At 40.5% G+C, this 24068-nt stretch overlaps 1 protein-coding gene across 3 annotated transcripts in view; it reads left to right on the top strand.

Moving 5' to 3' along the window:
• GNAS (GNAS complex locus) overlaps positions 1-24068 on the top strand; it is a 217705-nt gene that overhangs the window by 150175 nt on the left and 43462 nt on the right. For all 3 annotated transcript variants that reach the window (XM_034433106.3, XM_034433107.3, XM_034433105.3), the window contains one exon: positions 2681-2778. In XM_034433106.3, the coding sequence (XP_034288997.1) occupies positions 2681-2778 (98 nt within the window). The remainder of the gene's footprint in view (positions 1-2680; positions 2779-24068) is intronic.

Raw genomic sequence — 24068 nt, 5'->3', positions numbered from 1 at the left:
AGTGGGTGGGCGGGGCTACATTCGGTGTATAAGACGCACCTAAATTTTCACGCCCTTTTAGGGGGAGAAAAAGGTGCATCTTATACTCCGAAAAATACGGTATATTACATGAAATGATTGCTGTTACATTCTGGATGTCAACTTGGAGCCCCTTCAGTAATGGTTGAGAAATCCAGAAGGACAAGTGCACTGCCATAGAATTAGAGAAGGCAAACATCTCTTACGTTCAAAACGGTCCCGGCCAACTTATACACTGATTGGCTTGGTGTCAGTACCAGGCAAAAACAGATTATAAAATAGTCAATTTGTAAGCATTTGGGAAAGAATGCATTGCTTGGCAGAGACCAGCATGGGTTTATTAGAAAGAAGGCCTGCCAAATCAACCTGATTTGTTTTTCTGATAGAGTGATCAATTCAGTTAACTATGGAACACAGTGGGCATTGTGTACTGCAATTTCAGAAAAGCTTTCAACACCATCTCCTATGTATGAGATCATAGTAGAAAGGATGATAAAAAGTGGGCTGGGACAATGGGCAAGATGAATATTCATTAGAGATAAGTGGAAAGATAAATGCAATTGATTTTAAAAAAACAAAAGGCATACTTATAGGGGGGTTTATTAGGGAGCAGTACATGCATCTGGAGTGTTTTGGTTGATCAACTGTTGAACATCAACCAATAGTGTTAATGTAGCTTCACCAAAAGGAAATGATCCTAGCCTTCATCAGCAGAAATAATAGCTCCAAGATCAAAAGAAGCCATTGTTCTTCCCTGTTCTCCATTGATCAGACCAACCTAGAACATTGCACCTAGTTTGGGCCATTGTATTTTCAAAAATATATTAACTTGGAGTAGAATCAGAGGACAAGAACCAAGATAAGAACCTGGAACCTTAACGAGGAATAAGTGGAGGTATTTGGTGTGTTCAGTGTGCAGAAAGGAAAACAGTAAAGAAACATGATCTCTGTATTTTCATGTATCTGAAGAGAAGTCATAGAAGGAGCAGAATTGTTCAAAATTAGGATAAGGTAAAGGTAAAGGTTTCCCTCACACACATGTGCTAGTCGTTCCTGACTCTAGGGGGCAGTGCTCATCTCTGTTTCAAAGCCAAAGAGCCAGCGCTGTCCGAAGACATCTCCGTGGTCATGTGGCCGGCATGACTAAACACCAAAGGTGCACGGAACGCTGTTAACTTCCCACCAAAGGTGATCCCTATTTTTCTACTTGCATTTTTTTACATGCTTTCGAACTGCTAGGTTGGCAGAAGCTGGGACAAATAACGGGAGCTCACGCGGCACTAGGGATTCGAACCGTTGAACTGCCGACCTTTCGATTGACAAGCTCGGCGTCTTAGCCACTGAGCCACCGTGTCCCTTAAAAATAGGATAGATTCCCCAAAATGACCCAGATTCAAAGTTCCAATGTCCATCTCCCCCTGTGGTCACATGATCACATTCTGGGCACTCAGCAAGCAGCTCCTCATTTACAGCTGCAATGTATTTCAAACCCGGCAACTATAGATATGTGGATTTCAACTCCTGTTGGCTGGGGAATTCTGGGAGTTGAAGTTCACACATCTTAAAGTTGACAAGTTTAAAAAACACTGCACTAAGGCATCATGAGATATAGGAAGTGCTGGTAATAGGGAATTGCCTGATTTGGCACAGATAACATTTTCTTTCTTGGATTCTTTGTTGTAGGAATATCGGGTTGAAGGTGTTAGAAAGTTCACATAACTTCACTGTATTTTATTATTGTAGTCTTTGCCAGAGAACTCTGGGCTTTGTTTAGTGGTGTGTGTGTGTGTGTGTTGAACCTGAATTTCCAGTACTTCACTACAGTAATTTAAAATAGATTCCAAAACAAGTCAACACAAGTGAACGGTGTTTAAGAAATGCTCTTTGGAACTTTCTTAACTAGTTTGATACTTTGCAACATACTTTTAAAAAAGTATTTTTAAGAATCTGTTAAACATACAATAGATTTAATAATTTGAAAAAAAAATGTATTTGGTTCTGAGTTAGCAGCTTGCTGTGACCTTATGAGTGGGGTTATTATTTCCTCCGAGTGAGGAAAAGAAGTTTATTAATCTATGAGTATAGGGAGAAAGACTAACGTAGTAGCTGCAGTGAACGTTATTTAAGGTTCTAGTATTCATACTTTCAAAAGGGGGAAATGAATATTTCTACATTTTTGAAATGCATTTGAAAATTCTTGAAATCCCAACACTTTCATGTCACAAATCATTGAGCATGGAATGACAGAGAAACAGATAACACTTCTCTTCTATGTCCGATTACTTTAAGTTTTACTTTGCATTGTATCGTGTAGGAAGCTTATTTGAAGGCACAAAGTAAATTTCTAAAGTTGAACAAATACAGCACAATTGCCATACGTGACTTAGTTCTAATATTGAATTTGAATACAGAAATTTTGCCTAAGTAAAAGGAGCTTTTTAAACATATTTCATAAATATTTATTACTGTTTATCAACTATCAGCTAAATCACTGGGGATACAAGATTTGGTTAATGTAGAAATCCATTTGAAAATGTCTTGAAACTTTGCTATTTAGTATTTTATTTTATTGGTAGTTGCTCATTATATTAAAGCGTGTTGTATTTTATGTGTTCCTTTTCTGGTTGTTGATATAGATTTATTCTTTTTTTTTTTTTTTCAGGAATTCTATGAACATACAAAAACACTTTGGCAAGATGAAGGTGTGAAAGCGTGCTATGAAAGATCTAATGAATATCAATTGATTGACTGTGCTCAGTAGTAAGTACAGCTTTTCTTACAATTAATTATACTGATATATTAGAAAAAGGAACAGTGGAAAGATTCTGTGTTACTGGTGTTGATATAATGGCTCAGGAATACTGGGAGTTGAAATCCTCAGGTCATAAAGGGGCCAGAGTTCCCCCATCCCTGATCTAAATAGTTAAACTTGAGCCACATACTCATAAAATAGTAAATTCGCTGAGTTAATCTGATATTGTTGTAGCTTTATCCTGCAGCATTTAATTTATACATTTTTGACATTTTGATGATAATATGCAGTGGGATCTTCACAGAAAATGAACAATTTCAAAAATATAATTGCAGTGTTAGAGAAAACATTCATTGTATTGATATATAAGAAAAGTCTACTTTATAGCACCGCTAAGGTGTGGACTAGTCTAGGAGAAAATCACAAACTAATGAGTCCTTTTAATTAACTTAAATCTGCCATTAACTCTGCCACCAAAATAAGTTAAATATTATGCGCAAATGTGAATCATGTTATGTATCTTATTACAAACTAGCAGAGCCTTGGTTTGTTGGAACAAGCTCAAATGATGTGTGCTAGTATTCCTACCTCTTTTCTTTTGTTTCTTCTTGGATTATTTTTGAAAATTAATCCACCACAATACCATAAGATTTTCAAACAGAGACATCACAAGGCTTTGCTGTATGTAATGTATAGCTTGATGTAAAACAATTCCCTGGGTAAGATAAGGCTGGAAAACTGCAGTTTGAGGGACCAAGTAGGCTTTTTCTTCTATCCTGTCAGAAGATGAGATTCATTCCTGATCAGACCATTTTAAAAAGATAACTTTTTAAAAATTTACCTTTTTAAAATTTACCTTTTAAAACCTGATCAGGAACGAAGCTCATCTTCTGACAGGATAGAAAAAAATTCTACTTGGTCTCTCAAAACTAGTTTCCCAGCCATATCTGTGACATTGATACACAGGGAATTGTTGTACAGCTAATTAGGCTGTATTTATTTGGTAAGATACCTTTTTAAAAACATATCTTACCAAATAAAACTCTTGTAGATTGGTCTACAAGATTAAAACCCTTAGAGCAGGGGTCAGCAACCCGTGGCTCTGGAGCTGCATGTGGCTCTTTCATCCCTATGCTGCGGCTCCCTGTCGCTCAAAATATGCGTCACAACTGCTAATCTGCGACACTGCCCAGCACACAATTTATTGAGCTTTTTGACCCTGGTAGGCCAACTATGGATAAATCCAAGAAAAGAAAAGTTTCCGAAGAAAACAGAACATTTAATTCGACTACATATGTTAGTTTTGTGGCTGCTCAGGAAATCGTCAGGCACGGGAAGGGTTTTGTGGCTCCCGGTGTTTTCTTTTCTGTGGGAAACGGGTCCAAATGGCTCTTTGAGTGTTTAAGATTGCCGACCCCTGCCTTAGAGGTTGGTAGAAATCAATTTTGATCTAGTGGTGAAGGAACCAGGCTAGAAACCAAGGAACTGTGAGTTACAGTCTGTGCACAAAAGCCAGCTGGATGACTTGGGCCAGGCATTCTTTCTCAGCCCAACCCACCTCACAGGATTGTTGTGGAGAAAATAGGGAGAAGAAGAAGTTTTGGCATGTTCAGCGCCTTCAGTTATTTATAAAAAAATAATAAAGGCGAGATGTTAAAAAATATTTTAAAAAATACATTGGAAGGATACAGCAACTACACAGTTACTGTGTAGTTTGCTCTCAGTTGCCATCTTCTGGCCAGCCAAGAGGTCAGAATTGGGTTGTGCTGATTTGTCACTTTTGTTGTGGCAAAGGCTTTAGAAACAGTAAATTACTTTATAGCTTAGACCTCTTTATAAAATAAAAATAATAATAAAAGGGCAAGATCTCTCCACAATGTCTTAAAACATGTTGATGAGAATTACTATTTTACAGGGAGCATTATTTCATTGGTCATTATTTTAGAAATTTCTCACCCAAGCTCTGCTTCTCTTTACGTGTGTAACTTAAAATACTCTAATATTTTGTACCCATGATTGCAGTGTGGATGCATCCTTAGATGGCTTTTTGAAGAATGTATGACTAGCAAAAATCTATATTTGCTAGGTTAAAGTGTTTTTATCGCCTTGGACAGTTAAATGATATGCATTGATTACTAGTTAAACAGCCATGCTTCTCAGTTTTATGTTTCCGGGGTTTATTTTCATTGTTGCAGTACTGTATATTTGTTATTGCCTGGAGTCCCTTATGAATTAGCAGATTGTTTTAGAAACTTTAAAATAAGTAGATCAAGTTGAGAATGTGCTTGTGTAACCTTTGTACACTCCCATGGTATAATAATGTTGGGTTAAAATTGCTGAGAGCATCCTCTGCTGGCTCCATCTTCTTTGACGCCTACAGATGACTTTTCTACGGGGTTGATGGGATGACTAACTCAAGAATTCCAGGAAAGGATCTCAGAATACATAGCCATCCTACTTAATAGTAGGATCCATGGTGTGACTTCCATCTTTATTCCAAAGTTCTTTGTTGGAATTCCTGATTGAAGTCAATTTTGTCGATGTTGATCTCACAGCAGAACAAAGATATGGTGATTAAGAGCCGTGGTGGCGCAGTGATTAGAATGCAGAATTGCAGGCTAATTCTGCTGATGCCAGCAGTTTGATCCTGACCGGCTCAATGTTGACTGAGCCTTCCATCCTTCTGAGGTCAGTAAAATGGGAACCAAGATTGTTGGGGGCAATATGCTGATGCTGTAAACGGCTTAAAGAGGGATGTAAAGCACTATGAAGCAGTATATAAGTCTTATTGTTATTGCTATGCAGTTTCCTTAGTGCATGAACATAGTGTATGATGCAGTACCTACTTACCAAACCTGTTAAAGAACGAAATAAGAATTTCATTAGCAAGAAATCGTTATTTCTTGCAGAGATGTTGGGCATAACTCTGCTACTTTAATATCCCTCCTATCTTCTTTTAGCTCTTTTTATGAATTCTCCATTCGTAATATTGGACTTTTTAAGGCAAAGACTGCAATCTTCCATTTTACCTTTATACTTGTCTTCATTAGATTTTTTTTTCTCAATCTGTCTAGTCTGTTAGAATAGGAAACCTGTCACTTTTCAAGTACTGCTGAATTTTTCTGCTTCTGGGAAATTTAGTTCATCACCACCCCCTTTTTAGAAGAATGATTGCTTGATCCTGTACTTCCTGCTTACTTATGCAGAAGTGAACAGCTTGAGGGGAGGGGAAAAAAGCAATTTCCCTTCCCTTAACTAAGGTTACCAAACTGGTTACTTTCACTGGAGCTGGAGGGAAAAAAATAATACCTGTGATCCTGAGCCAGAGATGTCCCAGTGCATTTTACTTTGCAAGATTAATGAAAGCTAGGAGGAAATGTCAGTGCATTTTGTCTCTCAACAGATTTTCAGGTGATTCTATAAAAAGAAAAGGGGAAAAAGTAAATGCGTGGGAAATGTGGCCTCACTATTATCATCTAGAATCAGAATAATTGACTTTTCGTTTTATACCAAGTAATTTCTCCATATTTGGTATTAAATAGGAAATGATTTTATTGTAATGGGAATACTTGGGAAGTGAGATTCCTATCAATGTGAATGAGATTCTGGAAGGGGCATAATGTAAAAAGAAAGTTAAAGGGAAAGAAACACCTCTTGTAATAGCATATTATTGTAAAATATTTGCTTGAAATGTATATAAAGGGAAAGGTTCCCCTTGCACATATGTGCTAGTCATTCTCGACTCTAGGGGGCGGTGCTCATCTCCGTTTCAAAGCCGAAGAGCCAACGCTGTCCAAAGACGTCTCCGTGGTCATGTGGCCGGCATGACTAAACACCAAAGGCGCACGGAACGCTGTTAACTTCCCACCAAAGATGGTCCCTATTTTTCTACTTGCATTTTTTACGTGCTTCCGAACTGCTAGGTTGGCAGAAGCTGGGACAAGTAACGGGAGCTCACCCCGTTACACGGCACTAAGGATTTGAACCACTGAACTGCCGACCTCTCGATCGACAAGCTCAGCATCTTAGCCATTGAGCCACTGCATCCCTTTTATACCATCTGGTAAATGTTTCCTTGATGTATTGAAAGTCAGTTGGAAGAAGTAAGGTGGCTTCATCATGCTATTATAGGTAGTTGATTTTCAAATATCCAAATCTCTGCTAAAAGGATACAGGGTAAACCTATTCGGTGATTTTGATTTAGAACTTGTTTTACTTTGTATTATCCTTTGCTTTACTTTTGTGTTATCATTATATCTTTTATTTTGGCCTAATTACAATAGTTGGGTCATATATTTTGTACCACTCTAATATCCATAAGAAGGCAGAGTAATCTTAAATAAATAACCAGACATCCAGCATGACAATTTTATTACAGTAATACAAGCTCTTCCAACTTCCCCCACAAAATCAAGGTGGAAGGATTTGTGTGTGTCTGTGTGTGTGCACGCACGCACGCACACATACTCACTTGCTCATGCCCTCGTTCTGCTAAAGATTTGCTATATCTATCCTCCAGTTAACATTTGCTGGACTTTTACCAGGGTGGAAAAGGAAATAGGGCAAGGGAAGCCTTTTGCAAGCTGTTTCACACCCCTTCGACTTCAGGAAGGGCTGGAAGTAGCGTGAGAGAGTTTCTGTTCATGGTGTTTCCTGCAAGAATGCCTCTACGTGTTTTCTTGCTGTCTGCCATTTCAAAGGAAGAGCTTAGGAGGAAAGCATAGTCAGGTTAGGTTGCCCGCACTTCACAGTTACAAAAATCCTTGCTTAGCTTTAGAAGGGGCTGGGCAGCCATTGAGAGCTCTGGAAATCACATATTCGTAAAATAGTTGGTTTTGTGTGATCTTTAGAAGAGAGCTGAAGGCAACAAATAGTAGAGAATCATGGGAGGTGGCAGAGATACACCAACATGATTGTGTCCTTTGATTTGACTGTTCTTTGTATTATTTCTCTGCAGTCCATAAATGTTTGTACCCATTGACACCTAAGTGTCCCAAAACTGGTTCTTATGTAATTATCTCCTTTAAATGACCCTTGTAATAAATACACACACTGTTTTTTTTTTTTAAGCAAGTATTCAATCCTATTCCTTTCAACGGTTGGGGCATGTGCTTTCATAATAGATGTTCTGAATGTGTTTTTTTCCCCTGTAACTTGGCATTGATTTTTGTTGTTTGGTTGTTTCCTTCTATTAAGAGCCGAGGTGGCGCAGTGGTTAGAGTGAAGTACTGCAGCTACTTCAGCTGACTGCTAGTTCAGCAGATCAGCGGATCAAATCTCACCGGCTCAAGGTTGACTCAGCCTTCCATCCTTCTGAGGTGGGTAAAATGAGGACCCAGATTGTTGGGGGCAATATGCTATTTAGTATACTGTCTTTGGTGTAAGCCACCCAGAGTCCTCGGAGAGTGGGCGGCATAGAAATATGACTAATAAAATAAATAAAATAATAAAATATTAGTTCTGCCCACAATGAAGACATATGGTGAGTTGCTACTTTCTGATATACCCAGAGATATTAACAACATACCTGTTCAATGAAAAAATGGTCCTTTAGATGATATAGCAGTCTTTAACCACTGAATCACAAGCCAACCTCAGCACTTAGCATTTAGAATCTCATTGTGAAGAGCAGAAATGGCAAGCAAAATTCATTGAAAGACAATTTCCTTGCCACTTTCAATATTTTTTTTATAGAGCATACTTAAATTTCCAGAAGTATATTCATTTTACATGTGTCGCTGTTAGGCAAGAAATTGAATGCACTCTAAAAATTAAGAATCTTCCAAATCACACAGAGGTTTACTGATCATGCAGGGAAATTTAAAAGAAACTAGGATGCAAAAGTAAATTTATTTTTAAAGTAAAGCACAGAGATAGAGGACCAATATTTTTATAATATTGGAAGTCTGTGAAAACAGAGAAAGCCCTTAAACCTGATGAACTTTTGGTTGAACAGTACGGAATTTTCTTACACATATTGTTAGAGATCTATAATCAACCACTTAATCTCTGTATTTCCTTTGTAATTATTTCAGTACAATGATATCTCAGCAGAGAAAGATTCTATTAAAAGTGCAAGTTATAGACGAACGCTTTCACTGATGTGGACAGAAAAAAACCAACTGGAGTGCTAGCCAGGAAGTTACAAAAAGTAATATCATCTATAACAGTGGTCATCAACTGATGGTCCGCAAGAAAATTTCAGTGGTCTGCAGAAAAATTATTTGCATTTTTTATATTGCACTAAATCAGGGGTCCTCAAACTACAGCCCCTGGGACAGATATGTGCAATGAATGTTTGTGTTGCTGCAGAGAGTCTCCCCCTTCGGGATCTTTTTGTGCAGGTCGGAGGGGGGGAGAAATTCTGATTTGGGGTCTGCTTCAGCCTCCTGGTGTGGGGCTTTGGCGAAGGCTGGAGGGAAGCACCACTAGTGGCAAAGAGAAGAGGGCTTTATTCCAGTGGGACTGCATCATGGCCTGGAACTGACTGACCATCTTAGCCTGCTGAGCCTCCAAGCGCTGATACCTAGCCTTGCACTCCCTCAGGTCTTCCCTCTGCTTGGAAAGCCTATGCTCATAGTCCTCAGTGAGGTGCTTCTGCTGAGCCTCCTTCTCGGTCAGATCCTATTTGAACTGAGCCAGCTGTTTTGCCAACTCTTTCTCATGGTGGCTGCTTAGCTCCAACAACTGCTTCCTAAGGAGCCCGGGCGGGCAGGCGAGGAGTGGCTGAAGGGGAGGGGCACATAAAGGCTAGTGAGGAGCCCCTTGACATGAGTGACATCGAGTTGACCACGCCCACCCAGTCACATGACCACCTAGCCACGCCCACCCAGCCGGTCATTAGGCAGATCATATTAGTGGTCTGTGGGATTTAAAATTATGAATTTAGTGGTCCCTGAGGTCCAAACAGTTGGTGACCCCTGATCTATAAACCACCCATCTCAGTATTTATTTATAAAAAAAACAGCAAGCTTTCTGCAATAATTGTCTTGATATTTTGGATGTGTCCACAGATAAATTGGAATTAACTGTTTTAATTTCATTGGACATTGAAAAGCTCTTCAAGTAGTTCAAATTGAAAGTGTATTCTAAGAAAAAAGGCAATTTTTTTGTTCACTTGATTTCAATTTGCTATTTTCACCCAAAGCTAGAACTATTATAGATGTATCTGTCTCAATCTATCAATTTATACCTTAATGTCCATCAAGGATGTCTCTTGTCCCTTTGGTTTGTGAAAATTTCAGTGGTTCTTTTAGGCAGTTTCATGATTCTCTTATGCAGGAGATGGTTACCAATCCCTGACCTAGTTGCTTCTGAAGCATCTATAATGTTAGAATCCTTAATTGATACAGTGCTTGGAAAGAAGAATTCAGTTTTGTAAGGATTGGATCAAATTAAAGTTAGTATTCATTATATCCCTGAATGGAATTAAGAAATGAAACATCCAGTTTTGCAGAATCAGTGGATACATGTCTTAATGAACTGTTAAGCATATTTCTCATGATTTAAGAATGAAATTAATCAGAAAATATTATTCATGTTTCTTGGGCCCCTCAAAATGTTTGGACGTCAGATTTTTTTTCATGCGGTATTTTTAAAACTGAAGGCTCTAACTCAGATGGCTTCAAGTCATTATCTGTATCACAATTTTGGAAGAAAATATTATAGTTACAGATCCTAATGTCTTCCTAAAACAGTGGTTCACAACCTGTGGTCCGCGGACCCTGGGGACTGTGATCTCACAGGTGGGCCGTGAAGGCTTGGAGAAATGTTATTTATTTATTTATTTTATTTTATATCAAATTTCTATACCGCCCTTCTCCCTGAGGACTCAGGGCAGTGTACAGCCAAATAAAAACATAGACTACAAACATTAAAATATTATTAAAAAGATATATATCAATTTGGCCCCGTAATTAAAAAACAATGACAAACCAATTAAAAACATTTAAAAGTGTTAAGCCAGCCCGTCTTGCTGAAAAAAGAAAGTTTTAAGGGCACAGCGGAAGGCACCGAGGTCTTGGATTCTCCTTATCTCTGGGGGAGTTGGTTCCAGAGGGTAGGTGCCCCCACAGAGAAAGCCCTCCCCCTGGGGGTCACCAGCCTACATTATTTGGCTGATGGCACCCCGAGGAGGCCCTCTCTGGGGGAGCGCACAGGTCGATGGGAGGCCGTCGGTAGCAGCAGGCGGTCTCGAAGATATCTAGGTCCTATGCCATGGAGCGCTTTAAAGATGATAACCAACACCTTGAAGCGCACCCGGAAGACCACTGGGAGCCAGTGCAGCTGACACACTGATTTATGATTTAAATCTTGAGTTAAGTCTTGGTGGTATATTTAAAGATATTTAAAAGGGGGGGGGTCCATGGTGAAGAATAGGTTGAGAACTACTGTCATGGGACAACTAAAACATGGGGCATGTCATCTCATAACCTTTGCCTGTAGCATGTCTGGGCATGATAAGGAGGTTAATTTTACATAAATGGAAGACAAGTTATCTTCCTGATATTGAGGAATGGATTCAAGAAATCAGTCCGTTTATCTGTTCCTGAAAAGTTATGTATTGTAAAAATGAGAATTGTGAAGCACTATGTTTCTTTATTGTCTCAATTTAATTAAGTTTAACCATTACCAATCACAGGATATTATATGAATCTTCTCCCACTTTTTGTGTTGCTGGTTTACTTTTTTCCTCTTTTTGTTGTTTGTTTTGATCATAATCTGAAAAATATTTAACCAGGTGATTTGAAAAATACAAATTGTATAATCAGGATCAATTGCCATTTCTGCTTCCTCTTTTGGGCTAGTGAAAAAGATGCAGGCTTACTGTAATGGGATACAGACATTCTTGTACTTTATTGGCTTCTTATTATAGATGGATGGCCTTATAAAATAATATAGAATATCATGTTTGTTTGTCCAGAGTTTGTCCAGAGTTCTAAGATTTTTGGAATCAAAGTTAATGCTAGGAAAGATGAAAAACCTATAGAAAAAATGAGCTGGATTTAATGAAATAATTTGATCCATTTTAATTGAGCTATAATTTATTGCAATTCAGTATAAAACTTGACAGTTTAATCTGAATTAATATAATAATGATTGTCCTCATTTAGTGACTGCATCATTTAGCATTTGTTCACAGTTACATCAGTGATTAAAAAGTAACTTTTTACAACCAACCCTCATATTTTCGACCTTCGCAAGTTTGTAAAGCAAAGAACAGCTGGGATAAGACCAAAAGCACAGTCATGGTTTCATTCAAAAACAGTTTTGCTCAACAGCTGAATTGTTGGTCCCAGTTGTGATTATTAAATGAAGATTATCTGTATGCATTTGTTACCTATTACTTTTGAATAATTTACATTTACATTTAGAAGTGTACATGTATTATTTCCTTTTAAGTAGAGTTACGTAGTGGAAATTGATATACCACTCCCTATCATAATATAATGGATAAAATGTATTATGGAGTTTCAATGTATTTTTCTGCTTTCGTTAGTAGAAATTCTCATAGTACAAGTATTCCTCAACCACAATTGAGCCCAAAAAGTGAGACATTTGTTAAGGGGGTTTTGACCCATGTTATGGCTTTTCTTGCCATAGTTGTTAAGTGAATCAGTACAGTTCTTAAGTTAGTAACCTGGTTGTTAAGTGAATCTAGCTTCCCATTGACTTTGCTTGTCAGAAAGTCACAAAAGGTAATCACATGACACTGCAACTGTCACAAATACATGCCAGTTGCCAAGGGTTTGAATTTTGATCATGTGATCATGCTGCAATGGTCATGAAAACTGGTCCTAAATCACTTTTTTCATGCTGTTGTAATTTTGAACAGTTACTAAATGAACTGTTGTAAGTCGAGGATTACCTGTACTGAAGAATTCAGTTAACGCATTGACTGGCAATATCAAGGTCATGTTCTAACATTCTCTCTGCCAACTGCCAACACGATATTAAAATACGCTGAAATAAATAGCATTTTTTAAAAAATGTGGATTGTTTGAAGTTTGAAAATCCAAGTTTGTGTAAAACAGTTAAATTAATTTCAGATCTAGTACCAACTACATTGGCTTGCTCTTTTCGTCTCTACCATGTTGTGCTGCTTCTTTTTCAGGTTTATGGGGGGGAAAACCTAGTTGAACAAATTTGACTCTCCTTTCAGCAAGTGTGGCTTCTTTGTTTTGTTTCTTATTCATGTTTTTATAGATTAAAATTAATGAAAGACGAAGTTAGTGTTGTTGATAGTTCCAAATAATCTCGACAATTTAGATACTTGCGCTATTTTCTATTTACTGGAAGAATATTGAATGTTGTAATTATAAATAGTAAGTTAAGGGAGATTTTCAACATTCTTTGTTTTGACTAAATGAATGTGTGACATGTTCAGATAGTTGATTAGCTTGCCAAGATACCAGTACTGATTGAAAAAAGAATTAATAAAGTGGGGAAAATAACTTTATGGTATTAAGGTATTCATTTTGAATGGTCAGCTTCTACCTTTCTGGTGTGAAATTTAAGTGGCTACATCTTGATCTTTCAGATTTGCTCTTCAAATTATACCCCATGTAATTCACTTGAAAATCTGCCTTTTTTTCCCCCTTGTGTGTGACAACATTCAGCTTATACATCTGATAGGACTTATTATCGTATGATTAAGTCTTGTGGCTGAGCATTTGGCTGTTTGTAATTTTTTTCATTTCTCAGATATTAGTTTTCTTTTTAAAAGGTACTCCAATGGTATAAGGTAGATTGCTAAAATTTTATGAATATAATTGCCATCACATAAACTCTTGGCCTGTAGACTAGACTGAGGAATTGTAAGATACAATACAATATTAGATATGATTGCAAAAAAAACCCTGCCCTTTTGTGTTCATGATATCATCTGCCTTGAGCCTCAACTTGAAGAGGAGATTTAACTTTACAATGATGGCACTTAAATTTAATCAAATGCTAATGGGTTTATTCAAGTAATGTTCTTCCTTTTTGAATTTCCTTATTCAAACCATCTTAAACCTGAGGCTTACCGTATTTTCCGGCGTATAAGACGACTTTTTAACCCAGGAAAATCATCTCAAAAGTCGGGGGTCGTCTTATACGCCGGGTACCCGAATCTGAGTTGCTGGCGCTGACCGATGACACTTTGGGAGCGCCGGCAACATTGAGGGGAAGCTGTACTCCGAATTAGTTCCAACCTACAAGAGGTGCCAGGCAGTGCGCGGCCCACGAGAAAGGAACGCGTCCCCACTCTACCCCGGAATTCGGGTCACCTTCCTTTCTTTCCCAGCAGTCCACGGTGAAAGCGGCGCTGCGGTCGACCTGGGCCAGCGCCTTGCACACCTGGCTCTGCGTCTCCATTATGAGAAGCTCCATGCGACTTCGCATGTCTCCGCCCCAGTCGCGCAGCTCTCGCAATCCGCTCACCGGAGGAGCCATGAAGTGCTCGCACCGCCTTGCCAGATCTTCCTCATCCTCCTTTCCCCATGGCTTTTCCGGTTGTAATTGTTGCTGCTGCTGCCGCCGAGGCTGCTCCTTCATCTCCGCCCGCCGCACCAGACCCAGCCCGGCCAGCACCGCCGTGGCTCCCGCAGTCCAAGCGGATCGGCACCCGGGCTCGCAGGCGAAGGGTGGGAGTGCACAGCGCGCTTTCCTGGCTTGGCGCCGATCCGGACGGCTGCAGAAGGAACTGGGCACCGGCTGTCATGTCTTTTCTGCTGTGCGGGATTCGGCACCTGGGCTCCCGGGGTTTAAGCCTCCGGGCCGGCCCGTGCTGCTCCAGGATGTTCGCTTCGGGCTCCTTGGAATCACTGCCGGGCAGTTCTTCCCGTTGGGGCGATGGTGGGTCGGGCTGGATACGCCGCGAAAGAGATCGGCTTGGGGAAAAAAAACCGGTCTGCCGCCTTTACCACTACCTCCCCTCTCCACAAACACACACTTTTTGTTGTTGTTTGTTGCTGATAACATTCCCCCTCTCTCTCCCCCCAATTCCACGGGTTCAAAGCCGCCGAGAGAGAGAGAGAGAGAGAGAGAGAGAGAGAGAGAGAGAGAGAGAGAGAGAGAAAGAAAGAAAAAAAGAGTTTTGATTCTGCCGGCTTATCGCGAAGGCATTGGAACAAGCAGCCTAAAACTAGGAGGCGTGTAAAGTCACGGCTTAACGTTGCCGCAATGAGACTTTGGTGCCTGTTTGTGTGGACGGTGTCCATGCTCGCCGCGTCCTCTGTATCGAGACCTCTTTTAAAGCTCCTTTTTGATAAACCCCCCTTGTGCCTCTTCTCCGGGTTTCTTGGTAACTGGGATCCGCTACACGTGCAAAACGGAGTCCCGAAATGGCTCTCCCGAGGTTGCCCGCTCTCACCATTACGGCAGCCATCCGGATTGGCGCCAAGCCAGGAAAGTGCGCTGCGCACTCCCACCCTTCACCTGCGAGCCCGGGTGCCGATCCGCTTGGACTGCGGTAGCCACGGCGGTGCTGGCCGGGCTGGGTCTGGTGCGGCGGGCGGAGATGAAGGAGCAGCCTCGGCGGCAGCAGCAGCAGCAATTACAACCGGAAAAGCCATGGGGAAAGGAGGATGAGGAAGATCTGGCAAGGCGGTGCGAGCACTTCATGGCTCCTCTGGTGAGCGGATTGCGAGAGCTGCGCGACTGGGGCGGAGACATGTGAAGTCGCATGGAGCTTCTCATAATGGAGACGCAGAGCCAGGTGTGCAAGGTGCTGGCCCAGGTCGACCGTGGCGCCGCTTTGACCATGGACCTCCTTGGAATGCTGGAACCAGCTGATTGCTGCGCGGAGCTTCCCCCAGGCATCCAGGGAGATATTACCGACGCTCTGACTTCCCCAGACCGGTGGAGCTCGCCATCAGTGGGGGTCAGCTGGGGAAGTTGGAGCGTCGGTAATACCCCCCTAGATGCCTGGGAGAAGCTCTGCTCAGCAGCCAGCTGGTTCCAGCATTCAGCAGCATGCAGCCTTGACTAGATTGGCACAGCTTTCTGTCAATGTCATCAGTCAGTGCCAGCAACTCAGATTCATGAAGCTGTGCGGATCTCGACAAGGCTGCATGGGTGAAGGAAAAAAACCTGGTACAAAATAGCCCTCTTGCCACTACACATAGCGTAGCCCATTACCTTTCTCTACAGTACAGCAACAATACATACAGTACAGCAACAGTACATACAGTATAGTATACAAATATAACAGTCAAGACCCCATCATGGCTCCGCCAGCAAGAAGAAAGAAATATGAAGCCAGTTTTAAACTTAAAGTTGTAAACTTTGCCATGGAACATAATAACTGTGCTGCTGCAAGACAATATGGAGTAACAGAAAAGATGGTTCGGGACTGGAAAGCAAATGTAAAAGCGTTAAAGAGTATGCCAAGGGGTAAGTGTGCATTAAGAAGAGGCACCCCACATTGGCCAGAACTCGAAAAACATGTAGCAGACATGGTGAATGAGCATCGCCAAAACAGTTATGTAGTGACACGAAATAAAATACGTTTGTTTGCACTTCAGTGGGCCAAATCTAACCCAGATCACAGCAACAGATTTAAGGCCACAGTATCCTGGTGTACTAGATTCTTGGAAAGGCATAAGCATTTGAATTAAAATTACCATATTGAAATCAAATCTGATGTTTTTTAATTTTTATTTGGTGTGCGTTGGAAGAGGGGTAGTCTTATACGGCGAGTATAGCCCAAACCCTGTATTTTAACAGGAAAAGTAGGGGGTCGTCTTATACGCCCAGTCGTCTTATACGCCGGAAAATACGGTACCCAAGTTGTTTATTCATTTTTGTTCCCACTCCTTCAGGACAATAGTATAAAAAAGTGATTCTGTATGCTCAAACTGATTTTAAAATCTGCAAAATTCCTATAACCTAAAGATTACAAAACTGAAAATTTATTAATTTCAAACTATAGTCCCTACCATTTTTGAGATATGCCATTTTGTGATAACAGTCCCAAAAAAATTTTTTTTAGTTTACTTTATTGTCATTGCACTTCGTACAACGAAATTAAATGCCATCTTTGGTGTACATTATACATAAAAATATCACAAAACACACATCCTTCACATTCTATACAATTGAATTGAAAACTCCTGATATTGCATTAATATTGCACTATATAGTAGAATTCAATATAGTTACTGCTCTGGGATAGAAGCTGTTATTCAGCCTATTTGTCCTTGATTTTATTATCCTGTATCATCTGTTAGATGGCAATAGTTCAAAAAAGGGTGCCCAGGATGAGATGGATCTTTAAGAATGTTTTGAACTTTTTTAAGGCAGCGGGAGCTATAAAGCTCTTCCAAAGAGGGGAGAGGGCAACCAGTGATCCTCTAAGCAGTCATGTTAACCCTCTGGAGCGCTGTCCTATCTGCCACTGTGCAATTGGCAAACCATACACAGGTGCAGTAAGTTAAAAATGATATATAATTGAGGAATGCATGTTTGGCTAAAACAATTATAAATATAAAACTTTATCCACAGCTTTATTCTTTATCCTGTTGCTATGTAGCAGATCTGATTGGGTTGATCCTGATGGACATCATAATTCATATTAGGGTTAGCTAAAGCTCTATCAGTTTGGCATAGTGGCTTGAAACTTAGAGACTCTTGAATTACTGTCCCACCTAAGGCGTGAAGGGATCTGGGTAACTTTAGGCCTGTCACTCAACACAGCCCTAGGAGAGAGACAATGGCCAGCCACTTCCAAAACTTTGTCAAGAAAACTGCAAAGAATTGTCCAGGCAGAAGTCAACCCTGACTCCTGAAGACAAGCAGACAGACAAACACTATGTAAATGCCATGTTTCAATTACCAAGTCCTTATTAGTGGAAATGCTTACCTGCCTCATCCATTTTCCCTCCGGTTATTTGGCTTACAGTACATGATACGACATGAGTCATATGATTCAAAGCAGACATTATCCTTCAAAGTCTGAACCAGAATAACTGAAATAAAAATTTAATTGCGGTTTTTCATTCATCACTAAGAATGAGCAGTCTTCAACTCCAAAGCTGCCTGCAATGGGGATGGCAGATTTAGACCAGATTATATACAGTAAGTGGATAACACTTGGAGTCCCTTCCCAAGCTGATAATCATGGGAAACAACTGAACAGTGAGAGAGTTTGCACAATATTTGGCTATTGTGGGTACAAAATGGGTTGGCCACATGACCTTCCAGGAAACTCATATAAAGGTGGCCCTCAATTTACAACCACAATTGGGACCAGAATTTCCATTGCTAAGCAAGGCTGTTGTTAAGTGAATCACACCCAATTTTACAAACCCTTTTGCTATAATTATTAAGCAAATCACTGTGAATCTCATAGTTGTTAAATGAATTGCGGCTTCCTCAATTGACTTTACTTGTCAGAAACTAGTTGGGAAGGTTGCAAATGGCAATGACCCCTGAGACATTGCAACCATTGTAAATGCACGCTGGTTGCCAAGCGCCCAAATTTTGACCACATGACCATGGGGATGCAGCCACAATTGTAAGTACGAGGACTGGTCATAAGTAACTTATTCAGTGCCATTATAACTTTGAATGGTCAATAAATGAATAGCTATAAATATCTGTATACGAGAAATCAATATTTAACTAGGATATGGGGGAAAGAATTTACATGGCTTTACATTTTGCAAAGGATGAAGCTTGCATTGTGATATTGCAATGCATATTTTGCCACTTGCTGTCTTGTCCACCATTCCCCTCCTGTGAATGACCGTGGTATCATAGTCCAAATTAAAATGAGGGTGGAGGTTTGTTCTCTGAGCTTCTGGGTTGGTTTCCAAAAGTTTCATTACCAGGCTAGATAACATCTTCAGAAAGTTTAGGAGATGTCCGTGTCGGTGTTCTGCTTATCAGGGCTTCGTGCAGTGGTGAAATCCCCATTTTTTCACTACTGGTTCTGTGGGCATGGCTTGGTGGGTGTGGCTTGGTTTGGTGGGCGTGGCTTGGTGGGCGTGGCAGGGGAAGGATACTTCAAAATCCCCATTCCCTCCCTATCCTGGGGGAAGGATATTGCAAAATCTCCATTCCCATCCCACTCTGGGAACAGCCAGAGGATTTATTTGCCGGTTCTCCAAACTACTAAAAATTTCTGCTACCGGTTCTCCGAACTGCTCAAAATCTCCGCTACCGGTTCTCCAGAACCTGTCAGAATCTGCTGGATTTCACCCCTGGCTTTGTGTGGTCAGTAAGTCTTGTGATGGGAGGTCACGTAGGGTGAGGGTCTAACTCTAAACCCCATTGAAGATGTTACCTAGTCTGGTAACGAAATGTTCGCAGAACAACCCACGCCCACAGAACCGGTAGTGAAAAAATGTGGATTTCACCACTGCACGAAGCCTTTATAAGCAGAACCTCCACCCTCATCCTTTTACCCGAGCTACAGATATTCGCCACTATCCCAAATTAAAATACCTATTCAGCCATTACCTTTGTAAAAGAAAGTCCGTTTTCTCTCTGGCGTATTAGCCCACTACTGAAATTTCAGTAACAGTAAAATCTACTATTCTGTACCTCATGATTGTTGTTCTGTGTTCTACATTTTGAGATGAAAGAGAACAAGTCTCAACTGCTTCAGGCCTTGTGTAACACTCCTTCGGGTTCTTGAAAAGTCCTGTCATATCCTCAGTCAGTCATCTGTTCTCAGGCTCCCCATCAGGTCTCAGTTTACAGTTCCTTCTCCATCATTGCCCTGCACCCATCCCAATCCTTCTGAACCATTCTTGAGTTATACAACAGGCGTGGAATGCGTTTTTTCAAAGTCCATTGCCCTGCAGTCTTTCTGTACAGGTAGTCCCCGACTTACGACCACAACTGAGCCCAAAATTTTTGTTGCTAAGTGAGACACTTGTTAAGTGAATTTTGTCCCATGTTACGACCTTTCTTGCCACAGTTGTTAAGTGAATCATTGCAGTCATTGAGTTAGTAACACAGTTGTTAAGTAAATCTGATTTTCCCATTGATTTTGCTTGTCAGAAGGTTGCAAAAGGTGATCACATAAATCCAGGAGACTGCAACCTTCATAAATATGAGTCAGTTGCCAAGCATCTGAATTTTGATCCCACGTCCATGGGGATGCTGCAATGGCCGTAAGTGTGAAAAACGGTCATAATTTACTTTTTTCAGTCCCGTTGTAACTTCAAATAGTCACTAATGAACTTTTATAAGTCAAGGACCACCTGTATTTATATAGACTAATATGCCACCTTACAAGAAGTCTAAAGTTGTGTAATTTCTACTAAAGTATATTGCTATGATGAGGGTTGGGTTGTAAGCGAATGACTGACCTCAAGTCACCCCGTGAACTCATGGCCAAGAGAGACCTTAGATCTGGACTTCTCTGATCCCAAGCTAACACTTTTTTCACAAAAGACTTTTAAACCTACCCTGTTCTCCCCAAAATAAGACATCCCCTGATAATAAACCCAGTCGGGCTTTTGAGTGCATGGCAATAAGGCCAAGCACTTATTTCAGGGTTCAAAAAAATATAAGACAGGGTCTTATTTTCAGGGAAACACAGTACTCTGTGCATAAAGTATAACATTTAAAACAATTGTGTAATATGTTTGACTGAAGTTTCAAGACAACATGTCATGTGACTAGACCTATATGGGAGCAAAGTGAGTCCTTCCCACCTAGGATTATAAAAATGTACCATGTTGTCTAACTTAAACTGTATCGTATCGTATTTAATATAGGTAGTCCTCAGGTTACCACCACAATTGAGGCCAAAACTTCTGTGCTAACCAAGGAGTTGTTAAGTACGTTTTGCCACATTTTACAATCTTTTTGACACAGTTGTTAAGCAAATCATTGCACTTGCTAAGTGACTCGTGCGGTTATTCGGCAAATATGGCTTCTCCCATGGACTTTGCTTGTTGGAAGCCAGCTGGGACAGTGCAACTGTCATAAATGCATGTCAATTGCCAAGTGCCAGAATTTTGATCACGTAACCTTGGCAATGCTGCCAAGTATGAAAAGCGGTTATAAATCACTTTTTTCCATTGCTGTTGTGACTTCGGACAATCATTAAACGAACGGATGTAAGTCGAGCACTACCTGTAAAATGTCACCATTAATTCCAGAAGGCATTTTGAGGAATTTCAGTTCTCATGAGACTTCCGTGTGAGTTCCTGGCGTATGTATTGAGTTGCTGTAGAGACTGAGGCAGAAAAGGGCACACGCCATAATTCTCAGTTAACCTCAGATCCCTGGAAAAAGGCACAACAATCTACTGTGAGGTCTGAATGACTGAGGCCTTTTTTTTGGCATGTGGATCTGGAAGGTGCTTGTCAATGAATGCATTTTGTTTCTCTTGGCCTCTGAGGGCCTGGTATCCATTGCAAAAGGCCCCCTGCCCTGAAACTACTTATGTAAACCAGCAGCAAGCCAACCAAGGACTATTTTTAGTAAGGCGGCAATAGTTGTGTGGGGAAAAAGTAAAAAGAGGCACCATTTCTGGGTCATGTAGAGGACTGTTTTAAAGGAAAAAAGGGGATGGGAAGACTTAGGGAGTGTAACTCCTGTACCCCATAATTTTGAATGTAATTCCAAAGCTAGGGTTTTTGTTGGACCCGCATTAAAATATCTGCTTAAAACAGGTTGTTTGTTTTCTGAAATGAAAATAAAATCCCTACATAAGAACTGAGTTGATTGACCATGATTAAAGATTAAAAACAGTACTGTTAAAGTGGTGGTTCAGTGCTAATGAAGCACTACTAAATTCCATGAACTGTGATGGAACGACCAAAGTCAAAAAGGCTATACAGCAGTGGTGAAATCTAAAATTTGTTACTACCAGTTCTGTGGGGGTGGCTTGGTGTGTGTGTGTGTGGGGGGGGGGTAATGTGACTGGGTGGGCGTGGCCATTTTTTTTTAACTTTTAAAAGCATTTTTTCTACAACCTTTTCTACAACCTTTCAAAAGATTCTGACGATTCCAGCTGAGTTGCCTGATTGTCAGAGGCTTTTTTAAAAAGCCTCTGCTGAACAGGCAACTCAGCTGGGATCGTCAGAGGCATTTAAAAGAAAAAAAGGGTTTTTTTCTTTTAAAAGCTTCTGACGATCCCAGCTGAGCCGCATGATCATCAGAGGCTTTTTTTTTTTCACTTTTAAAAGCATTGTTTCAGCCGAAGAGGTTGTAGAAAAATGCTTTTAAAAGTAAAAAAAAAAAAGCCTCTGATGATTGTGCAGCTCAGCTGGGCATGGGGGGGACAGGGATTTTTACTACCGGTTCTCTGAACCACCCGCCTCCATCACTACCGGATCGGGCGATCCAGTCCGAACCGGGAGCATTTCACCCCTGCTGTACAGGAAGTTCTCGATTTACAACAGTTCGTTTAGTGACCGCTTGAAGTTACAATGGCACTGAACAAAGTGACTTATGATCGTTTTTCACACTTGTGACCATTGCAGCATCCCCGTGGTCACGTGACCAAATTTTGCCAATAAAGGATAATATATGTAGCTCAGGGTTGAAATGAGGAATCCTTGATGCTGTCTGAGCTTGCTTGTTTTCTTGCAGACATTTCATTAACATCATCAGTGCTAGCTAGGTCGGAGAGGATCAAAATTGGGATGCTTGGCAAACAACTCATATTTATGACCATTGTAGTGTTCTGGAGTTATGTGATCACCTTTTGTGACTTTCTGACAAGCAAAGTCAATGGCAAAGCCAAATTCACGTACTATTATTTATTTATTCATTCATTCATTCATTCAATTTATATGCCGCCTTTCTCCGGAGACTCAGGGCAGTTTACAATGCATTTCTAAAAAAAAACTATTATAAAAACATTTAAAAATTAAAACATTAAAACCCATTCACACCATTCATGGTCGGATCTCACAAGATCGCAAAGTGAGATCAACGGCCCCAGGCCTGCCGGAAAAGCCAGGTCTTCACCGCTTTTCGGAAGGCCAATAGGGTGGAGGTGGTCCGGACCTCAGGAGGTAACTGGTTCCAGAGAGCTGGGGCAGCCACAGAGAAGGCCTTCCCCCACAGGCCCGGCAACCGGCATTGTTTAGTTGACGGGACCCGGAGGAGACCAACTCTGTGGGATCTTACCGGTCGCTGGGAGCTATGTGGTAGAAGGCGGTCTCGAAGATAACGTGGCCCTGAGCCATGTTACTAACTTAACAACTGCAGTTATTCACTTAACAACTGTGCCAAGAAAGATCGTAAAATGGGGCAAAACTCACTTTAAAAAATGACTTTGGCAACAGAAACGTTGGGCTTAATTGTGATCGTAAGTCGACCATGTGTATAGTAGAAACAATGAGGATACATGACTGCAAAATGCAAAAGCCATTTCTTTTTAGCAATAGAGTAGCAGGCATTTTGCAGCAACTTCCTTTGCACAACCCTGTTTGGGTCCAATAAGTCATCAAATAATATCTATTGAGTTTTTCACTTTTTGTGAAACATTACAGAGGAATTATTGAGTCTGTCATCTGTACCTCTATAACTGTCTGGTTTGGTTCTGCAACCCAACAAGACAGACACAGACTTCAGAGCAGTGGTGGGATTCAAATAATTTAACAACCAGTTCTCTGCCTTAATGATTTCTTCCAACAAACAGTTCACTAACTGCTCAGAAAGTTAACAACCGGTTCTTCCGAAGTGGTGCGAATTGGCTGAATCCCGCCACTGCTTCAGAGGATAATTAGAACTACAGAAAAAACAATTACTACCAACCTGCCTTCCATTGAGGACCTGTATACTGCACGAGTCAAAAAGAGGGCTGTGAAAATATTTACAGACCCCTCGCATCCTGGACATAAAGTGTTTCAACTCCTACCCTCAAAACGATGCTATAGAGCACTGCACACCAGAACAACTAGACACAAGGACAGTTTTTTCCCAAACACCATCACTCTGCTAAACAGATAATTCCCTCAACACTGTCAAACTATTCACTAAGTCTGCATTACTATTAATCTTCTCATCGTTCCTATCACCCATCTCCTCCCACTTATGACTGTATGACTGTAACCTTGTTGCTGGTATCCTTACGATTTATATTGACTGTTTCCTAATATGATTTGATTGCTTATTTGTTCCCTATGACTATCATTAAGTGATGTACCTTATGATTCTTGACGAATGTATCTTTTATGTACACTGAGAGCGTATGCACCAAGACAAATTCCTTGTGTGTCCAATCACACTTGGCCAATAAAGAATTATATTATATTCTGTTCTGTTCTGTTCTATTATTGTGATAATAAATAGAAACACATGGAAGTAGGTTGTCCAGTTGTTATTATTTATTGTGAAACGG

The sequence above is a fragment of the Pantherophis guttatus genome, chromosome 3 (assembly GCF_059756535.1).
Source record: "Pantherophis guttatus breed Tessera chromosome 3, ASM5975653v1, whole genome shotgun sequence".
NCBI classification, from domain to species: Eukaryota; Metazoa; Chordata; class Lepidosauria; order Squamata; family Colubridae; genus Pantherophis; species Pantherophis guttatus.
The sequence above is the reverse complement of the archived record's forward strand: the minus strand, read 5'-3'. Positions and strand labels throughout refer to the sequence as shown.